This window comes from Egretta garzetta, unplaced genomic scaffold, assembly GCF_000687185.1.
Source record: "Egretta garzetta isolate BGI_Z169 unplaced genomic scaffold, ASM68718v1 scaffold260, whole genome shotgun sequence".
NCBI classification, from domain to species: domain Eukaryota; kingdom Metazoa; phylum Chordata; class Aves; order Pelecaniformes; family Ardeidae; genus Egretta; species Egretta garzetta.
Genome location: NW_009258662.1, coordinates 3559668 through 3568896, shown reverse-complemented (window position 1 = coordinate 3568896; position 9229 = coordinate 3559668). Strand labels below are relative to the sequence as shown.

At 42.8% G+C, this 9229-nt stretch overlaps 1 protein-coding gene across 2 annotated transcripts in view; it reads left to right on the top strand.

The window, feature by feature from the left end:
• The window catches only part of KIN (Kin17 DNA and RNA binding protein), a 14687-nt gene extending 8382 nt beyond the window's left edge, over nt 1-6305 (top strand). For both annotated transcript variants that reach the window (XM_035903851.1, XM_035903850.1), the window contains exons 8-12: nt 1660-1710; nt 2194-2262; nt 3556-3655; nt 4655-4755; nt 6219-6305. In XM_035903851.1, coding sequence (XP_035759744.1) covers nt 1660-1710; nt 2194-2262; nt 3556-3655; nt 4655-4755; nt 6219-6281 — 384 coding nt within the window. In that variant the 3' untranslated portion in view covers nt 6282-6305. The remainder of the gene's footprint in view (nt 1-1659; nt 1711-2193; nt 2263-3555; nt 3656-4654; nt 4756-6218) is intronic.
• The last annotated feature ends 2924 nt before the right edge of the window (nt 6306-9229 follow it).

Genomic DNA, 9229 nt, shown 5'->3' with positions numbered 1-9229 from the left:
GTAATATTATCCCAAATACACCCAATTCTGCGTTTCTAAAGCCGCTATTGATTTGTGCAAAGATCCAAAAGCAGATTCCAAGCTAAATTCACTCATATTTTCTCAGCTGCCAAATGTGAAATATGACATTATCAGGGAGGAATTACTCTTCTGGTTGAGCATGATCTTAATGTGCTATTTCTTCTAGAACTCTGCTATGGAGATTACTCAGATGTCCTCTGAAATACAATTTTTGTCTCAATTTTGCTTCTGCTGCTATTTCTATATCTTCATTGCCATTACATATCTTCCCTTTGCTAGTACATCCAACATTCTCACCACAGGCAGAACATGTGTTTTGTTGTAAGGCCGTATCAATGTTACCTTACTGTCCACCTCACAGCAGCCTTCTTCATCTTTCTGCATGAGAGAACACCTACGTTTTTTACTGCATTCAAATGTATTCTATAAAAATGGCTTAACTCAAGCTGCCTTTAGGCAGTTCTCACTTCACCTAGATGTTCCCTGATCCCCAAGATGTGACTTTTTGTGCTGATTGCTCTTTTCTTTCATAACTCGTAGGCTGTTTGCCTATTTTGAATGTGATTGTGAAGATGGTGCTTATTTGCTGGGTGTGGAGCCCTTTTCTACAGATTCCCATGTGTTTTCTCCCATTGCCGGATAGGTTAAGTATCTCTGTCTGAAAGGAATTCTAGATGTCCGCCGTGTTTGAGAGTTGATCTGTCCAGGTGGCTTCTCTTATTTGCAGACCTGCTTTTGTCTTCTCCGTTGAAGTCAAGTCCCCGATCAACACTTTGCTTTTGCGCTGGTGACCTGATTGTTGGGTTGTTTTCATTCTGCTGGACTGCTAGGACGTGGAGTTTGCACCTCAAGGAGATCAGTTATAGCTGCCAAATGCAGTCCTAGAGAAGGAGGCATGCAGGGTCTGGAAGGTGACTTGCACAACTGAAATTAAATAGATCAGCAGGCCTTTTTACACAACCAGTTCTTCAAATGCATCTTGGTAGAGGAAACAATATAAGGGCTGCTGTGAAAACACCATCTTACTCTTCCAGCAGTGTCCTTGGACCGAATGCACTGAAGATCGTGGAAGGGGCAGTTAAAAGAAAAGAAATGGCTCATAGCTCTGGTCAGTCCAAAGAGAAAAAGAAGAAATCTGCACTGGATGAGATTATGGAGGTAATACTCATGCAGGATCTGTGTCTTTGTAATCCCATGCCTATGGCAATGTCCACTTTACCAGGGCATCCCTTTGAAGTGACCCCAGACCTCCAGTTCAGGAATTCAGACTTTAATATCTTATCAGGCAAAATTATTTCACTTCCCTATTAAAACTGGTTTTGCTGCTCATCTGTGCCTATTCCCCAGACGACTGAGATGTTGGAAGTAAAGGAATACAGATTTTAGAAGAGAATATCTGGAAACACTTGACAAAACCCAAATATTAATCTCCATCATTTTATCGTGGATTCTTGGATCTCAGATGATTGATTTTTTTTTTTATGCAGCAAGCACCCACTGACTTACCCTTATTTAGGTTGGTTTTGTTTTTTTACTCCCCACTTGACGTGGGCCTGAAGAATTGTATCAGCTTTTCAAAGGCATGGGAAGGCTGCAGTGAAAGGAGGAATTAAATGGTGATTGTTTGTTGTTCTGTAGCTTGAAGAGGAGAAAAAAAGAACATCTCGAAGAGACTACTGGTTGCAGCCTGTAAGTGTCTTAAAAATGAATATTATACCAAATACAACCAATTCTGCGTTTCTAAAGCCGCTATTGATTTGTGCAAAGATCCAAAAGCAGATTCCAAGCTAAATTCACTCATATTTTCCCAGCTGCCAAATGTGAAATATGACATTATCAGGGAGGAATTACTCTTCTGGTTGAGCATGATCTGCAGTCAGAAACATCATACTGCCTGATCTCAGAATTCTCTAATTAAAAGAGTTGATACTGTGAGTCTCTAGAGATCATGTTTAAATCAATATATTGCTTACAGCCCTCTTCTTTCTGCATAATAGTTTTGAGGATAAAGACAAATGCCTGAAAGATGAGTCTTTACTGTTGTTGCTTCCTGCGCTGTGCTGTAGTCTGTGGTTGGAGTCAGAGCGACCTGAATGTGCAATTAAGTTTTGATTGTGTAGTTGTTTGTATATTTGGCATTTTATTTTTTTGTTGTCTTTTCAAATTTTCCAGGAAATCATTGTAAAAATTGTAACAAAAAAGCTCGGAGAGAAGTATCACAAGAAGAAGGCAGTTGTTAAGGTAAAGCATGCAAATGGGAGCATGTGGCATTGGCTAGGCTTTCCTGGTAGCAGATGACTGACAAAGTTTTGTTCCATTGTGCAAGTTGTTCAGCCTTAAGTCAACATTGACAGGGGCTGAAACATCACCTTAAGTCACCTTAGCTTTACCGGGACCTATTCTGGACAGGGAATGGACCTCTGAATCGGTTTAATGTAATTTACTCTGATCCTTTCTTAAGCCCTGTTTTGTCCTGCATAGTTTGTCCCTATTAACACATCCATCTTGGAGAATAGTCAGTCACTTTGTCAGTCTGATATGACCAAGAGCAGTGCAATTGCATTTTAATCTGGGACTAGTCAGTTTTGTGCTGGTACTTAAGCTGCAGACTGCCTTTGAACAAGATCTCGTTTGCATGCAAAATCTTCAGGCTGTAAGCCTTGCTCTGTTGTTCGAAAGTGCTTTCTTTTAGCCACTGCCAGTGAAATGATGTTGTACTAAGTAGTCCAAGGCTCAACAGCCTCTGGCAAGAGTGCCAAAGATGACACCCAGGTGCGTTTTGAATGATTGACAAGAGTGTCTAGAGCTCAGCATCACGGCTGTTGTTGGTAGGCATCTGGGAGGGTTTCTGAGTCCCAGGGGCTGTCTTCTATTGAGCTCTGAATGTGAGAGGTGGAACCATAAAGCAAATAAAGATAATTCAATGTTCAGTATCTTTCCTACCCAGGGAAGTGGTTGAGTCCCCATCCCTGGAGGTATTTAAAAGCCAGGCAGACGAGGTGCTTAGGGACAGTGGTGGGATGGCAGGGTTAGGTTAACAGTTGGGCTTGATGATTTTAAAGGTCTTTTCCAACCTAAACGATTCTATGATTCTGTGGTTTATGCTAGACACAAAGATGATTGGTGACATTTTGCCTCATTGAGAGGTAGTATCCCAGTTGTCGCTGTGTGGCTTCCAGCCAGTTTAGCCTCCCATGGGGGAGAGAAGCCTGTAATTTACTCTGCATCTTGCAGAAAATAGCCAAGATCGCTAACCTGAAGGTTGATAAAGCCTTCAGACAAGGCCAACAAAATTAGTGGTCAATTAGACCAGCCATTGATGTTCAGGAGGAGCCCTTTAAATCTAGCCTTAACCTTAGAGTGGGGCCAGTCAGCAGTTTGTGGAAGCTGGATGCCTTTAGGACAGCTGAGAAATCCTTGCTGTTTTTGAAAATGTAGAAGTGCAGACTCATGGTCCTCAGTTTGTTAATTTTGAAATGTAAATTTAGAGAATTTTTTTTTATTTTTCTGATTGGCCTCTGCGTTTCACAACAGGAAGTGATTGACAAATATACAGCAGTTGTGAAGATGATTGATTCTGGAGACAAACTGAAGCTTGATCAGACGCATCTGGAAACTGTAATACCCGCACCAGGTATAGCCGTTGTGTTTGTTTTTCAGCTTAGCTGTGGCTGCAAAGCTTGCATTTCAGTTCTTTTAAACTGTAATTCATCCACTTGAAAGTACCATAACAAGAGCCATCTTGCTTTTGGGACAGCATTTTGTAAGCTACTCTGATCACTTACCAAATATCCTCTGGTTACTTTCTAGGGAATTCTTACATTGCTTCTGCTTTGAGTGTCTTCACAGTCCCTTCTCTTAAGAATTAGATTATTTCTGAGAGGACAGAAGCGCTTTAGCAATGAGTTCATTTGATGAGATGAAAGCATCTCTCTTCAGCTGCCAGGAAGCATCTCTGGGAGTCCTACAGAGCCCTTAATATTTATCCTGTATCTTCCCTCCAAAGTTGTGCCTTGAATAACTGTGGGTACTTGGCAAGGCTTACCTCAGCTCCTGTTTGGTTCGCTGGTGTTTCTTTGGCTGGTACACACTAATGTAGCATCTGACCGGTATTTCAGGGAATGGTCAGGGTAGCAGTAAGCAGAACAATGTCAGTGTAGGGGGAAACAGGGCATAGGATTTGGGGATTCACAGTTTTTTCAGCAGACCTGATGCATTCTGCGTTGCTGCAGCTGGTGAAGAGCTGGTTGATGGTGTCACTGAGTGTTCTTCAGCATGATGGTGCTGGTAGGTGAGCTCTGCCCACCCTTGCACCAGGGCTGATGTCCTGAGGGGTCTGCCTGTGTGAGAAAGAAGGCAAAAAAAGAGTTGCACTGATGCTAATGCACAGGGAATAGGATGTGGGAGAAATAGCTTTGGCTTCTTTTCTTGATATAGTTTCAGTGGCTTCTGCCTGGAGCAGTGAACTTTGGTGCGCTTTGGAAATGGGCAGGCTGTGAGGCACAGCTGGGCGCTGCTTGCTGGAGCTGCTGGGAGAAACCTCTTGTGTGAGCTGTCGGTGGGGTTGAACACAACTTCGTCAAAAGAAGTTGGGAGCCCTGTTGTGTAACTGTTTTCCTATGTCTCATTTCAGGCAAGAAAGTGATGGTATTAAACGGTGGTTACCGGGGAAATGAAGGCATCTTGGAATCTATCAACGAAAAGAGGTTTTCAGCAACAATAATCATCGATTCTGTAAGTATCAAACACTGTAAGAGCTTGTTTCCATAGAGTGTTTTTTTTATCTGTATGTTGGACACCTTTCACAAAGAAAGATGGCATCATTAATCCTGTCTTACAGGTGGGATTTATGGTGTGCAAAATGCTGTGGTCGCCCCCTGCCTATTTCCCAACCAGTAGGAAAACAACCACATATTCCCCATTGCAGACTAATGCTCTGCTGTTTGCCTTTAAAAAGATGCCAGAATGCTGAATTTAGCACGTTTTGAACTTGAAAGAGACTTGCAAAATATTTCGTATTGTTATTTTGAACGTGGCTATTGTACTATTTCGGGGGAAGGTAAAAAATGTGAAATACGCAAGGAGTTGAATTTTCTCCTGCCTTTTCCAGGCTGAATGTGGGGCTTTATGTACTTACTTGTTGTCTTGTTCATGGTTAACAGTTATGGTTGGTTTTTTGGTTTTGTTTGTGTTTTTTTTTTTTATGTATCACCTTTCTCTGGGCTAAAATCAGGCCATGTCATCATGTCTGTGTGGCTCCTTCTTTGTTCTCCTCTGTAAAAGCAATCTTTAAACTCACTGATAGAGCAGAGGGGATATTGGCTCAAAGTCAAATTTCTGAAACACAGCTTGCAGGAGAGAGACCTTTTTAGGGTCCCAATCAAAGAAAGGCTGCAGAAACTCAGGCCGTGTTGGAGTTTGCTTGAGAAAAGACTGTGCAGATGTCCTAACCACAGAAGGAGCTTTGGCTGGAGCTAGGGATCATGATAATGTTGGTCTTGGAAAACAAGGGCAGTTTTTCTCTAGTTCTGATGCTTTCCCCTTCCTGCCTGAACTCTTGAGTCCATATATTAAAAATGGGTGAAACTACTCCTGGAAACCAGTGAAGTCTGTGAGAATTTTCTTACTGATTGTAGGGTGACCAGGATTTTTATATGTAAGAAGCTTGTATTCAGAATTAAATCTTTTACTACTTATAGGTTCACAGTGAATTAATTCAAAACAGCTGCCTATGTTTGCCCCAAAATTGCAAGGACTTCAGCTAATACAGAAAGCGTTTGGAAAGAGAAAATTTCTGGGACAGTGTTGAGGCCCTGTCACATTCTCTGGTCAGGTTGCAAATAATGAAACAGAAAACCTTGTCCTGTGAGCAAATCCCAAACCTGCAGTTTCTTGGCTGCATTCTGCTGTGTACATCCCCTGTACAGCCTCCAGTGTGCAGTTACATGTGGCTTTTGGACAGAGCACTTGAACAGAAGAGTAATTGCTGTGCTGTTACTGTGCGCAGCACTGAGTAAAAACACTAATGCCGGTGATTTCCAGTGCTGTTCACTGCGGTTACGCTTCTTGAAAAATGTCTAAATGTGGCGAGATTTCGTACAGCCCCTTTAAGCTATCTTCCTTTAAGCTGCCCACTGGGAATTCAACAAACAAACAAGTTTATATTTTGGTCTTACTTCTTCTGTGTTATTCTCCAGGGACCTTTAAAAGGACGCCGAGTTGAAGACATCCAGTATGAAGACATTTCCAAACTCGCCTGAGGCACTAATTGTGGATCAGAGAAGACTTTGGTTCCCAAAACCATCTTTCTGGCATCTTGCAGGCAGACACAAGACTCTACCATGTCAGGGTTTTAACTGTGTGTGTGTATGTATTTATAATGTATATAGAAATTAACCACAAGCAAACTGGATTTATTTAAAGATCGCTATGGATTTGTTACATAAAATGTTTATGGCAATCGTATCAGTGGAAATATTGAATCTGATTCTATTGTGAAAGTTATGTTATATCATTTGGTTCCATTTCCTTTTGAAAAATGCAGCAGATACCTGCAAGCTGGAGTATTTTATTTGCCGATGAATGTTAGTAGTTCCATAAGAGTGAGAATTACCTGCAAATAGCCGCTCGAGGCAGGCAGCGTGTGTCGGAGCCCGTGGAGTTTAAACAACACAATCCTCCTTCTGCAGCCAGAATTGAGTTTTGGCTGCAGGAACAAGGGAAGGGATTAAGAGAATAGCAGGAAGGTAACAGTTCTGCGAGGGATTATTTTCCTGGATGTTGTAAGAATGGTCTGGTTTATTAAGTGCTGTCACCAACTTATTTTTGGTTAGCACATCAGCGGTAGCGGAATGTAGTCATCACTCCTCCGTCATCTCTGTCAGGGTTCCTAATAATACTAATATGCAATTTATCTGCAGAGGGGCTTGGAGGTGGATGCTGCTTGTGGGGTTTCTAGGATGCCAGCCAAAGCGTGTGCAGGTATGAATTGGTGACTGCTGGTTTGGTTTTCCAGAGCCTTTCCCTTTGTTCATGCTTCTGTTGTTGCTCTGTTACATGAGTAACATTACTCCTGCTAAATGATGTAACATGACTGGTTTTTTATTTTTTTAAAAATGTCACATTTTGTACAATGTTTAATTTCTAAGGCAGTTGAGGAATAAACATAAACCTTTCTGAGGTCGGTGTATTTGTTACCAGCCTTTTAAACGTGTGAGGTGTCTGTTGGTTTGTATCCACCAAAGAGCAGAGTGCAGTGCCCAGCTGCTTCCCTGCCTTATTTGTGTACAAGAAAGATGCAAATTGTCCCAGGCAATGGTCTGGTCTGCCCCTGGCTCAGCTGTGTGTCCCTGGATCCGGACGGCAAGAAAAGCGATAGCCCCCGTACCCCCAGAGGAGATGGCTGCTGGGGGTTGAAGAGGGCAGGGTGCTGTCGCGGTGCGCACACCGGTTAAGTTGCAGTTTAAAAGTTGAAGGTCGCTAGAAGCAAAACTCGCTGTTCCTGGTCCCTTTCCTTGCCTCGGAGGTTCACTGTCTTGTTGGTTTGTGGTTTCCAGGGGACCCCTGCAGGAAAACTGGAAGACTGCAGAGCTTTAGTGAAAGAGCTGCTGTCTGGAGTAGCCTGAAATAACCTTGCACAGGACATCCCTTGGCTTCCCAGGGACCCCGGGTGTAAATGCTAAGGTGGAGTCGAGCAGTAATGCAGTATCCAAAGAATGGAGAGTTAGGAGGAAGGGAACTGGAGACAGAAGACACGCTTCTGTGAATTCAGGCTCTTCGTGCACCCTGGATTGCGTAAACAGCTCAGAGAACAGGTACTGAGTGAGGAGAGGTATGCAGGAGAGTAATGAGGGTAGGTGAAAGAACAGAACTGCTTCTGTATCACAGAAAATAATTACACGTAAAATTCTGGAGCCTGAAAAGTTCAAGTCATTATAATAGACACGTTAAGTTACGAATCCTGTGGAGATGAACAGAGAATGATTGTTTACTACTTGTATTCACATACAAGCTAGGAAATGGTGGAATTACTGATTTGGGGATTTAAGCCCACACTTGACAGGTTTTTCCTCCCCCCACAGGGCCTGGTTAAACTGGGGAACTCACTGCTGCAGGGTGTGGTGGAGGCCAAAGCTAATACATGAGTTCAACGAAGCAATGAATGGTTTGTAGGGAAGTTGCTTACACTTGTGAGTTACTTTGAAGAGACGCTTAAAACACATTAATCCATGGCTGCAGGAACGATCACGTGCCAGCCTTCAGTTCATAAGAGAAGGAAACTGAAGTTCAGAATGGCAAATAGATCCCGTGAGTCCCCTTCCTAGATTAGGGCTGCTGAGAAGAGTCTGGCCAACATTTTTTTCCTAAGATTGCCTGAAAGCAAAGTTTTAAATCTGGCTCTAGGTGCGTATGCATGTGTATTTGTTTCGCTACCGATCTCATTCATGGTTGAATGCTGTTGAAGAGTAACTTATCTTTTGGGAGCTGATCCCACTGGATGGCAAGTTTTTAGTACTGGTGGTGATTTCTACGTAGCCTGGATTTTTCCCGCTTTCCCAGATTTATATCTGGGTGTGAACTCCACTGTGACGTCGAAATTTTCACAAAAAAATAGGCTGGAGGATGTCTCAGACTCAGAATCTAATTCATTTTCCTGCAATATGGCAGCACCAGCTATTTCAAGGACATTCCTCACCACTGGTTAACCCATCCTTAAAGAGTGGCGACTCCTCGTGATACCCATTCCAGAGCCCATCTTCCTTCTCTGTTAAATTTCCTTTACACCTCATGCATGTCCTCCTGGCTAGGCTTCAACAAAACATTGCTTTTTGCCCAGTCCAGCAGTGCGTGAACTTAGATTTTCCCAGCAGTCTGACAAAGAAGTGTTAGTATCTGGTCATGTGTGTTACCCACGCTGCAGGAGCCACGAGGCCGTTCCGAGTCCCTTATGACATGTACATTATAAAACAGTTGAAAATGTAATGGGGTTCAATACCCGCTAAATGAGAGACGGGACGTGCAAGATACCTACTACAACCCAAGCATGTCACTTTATTCCAGATTTCATTTCTTTTAACAGAAAAGGGAGTTACGTCGCTTTGAAACATTGATCATTTATAAAGCAAATGGAGGTGAAGTCACCTGCGGTCGCTCTGGCTTGATAGGCTGACAGCTACTGTTCGGAAGGGTTGTTTGGGCATGAAGGAGC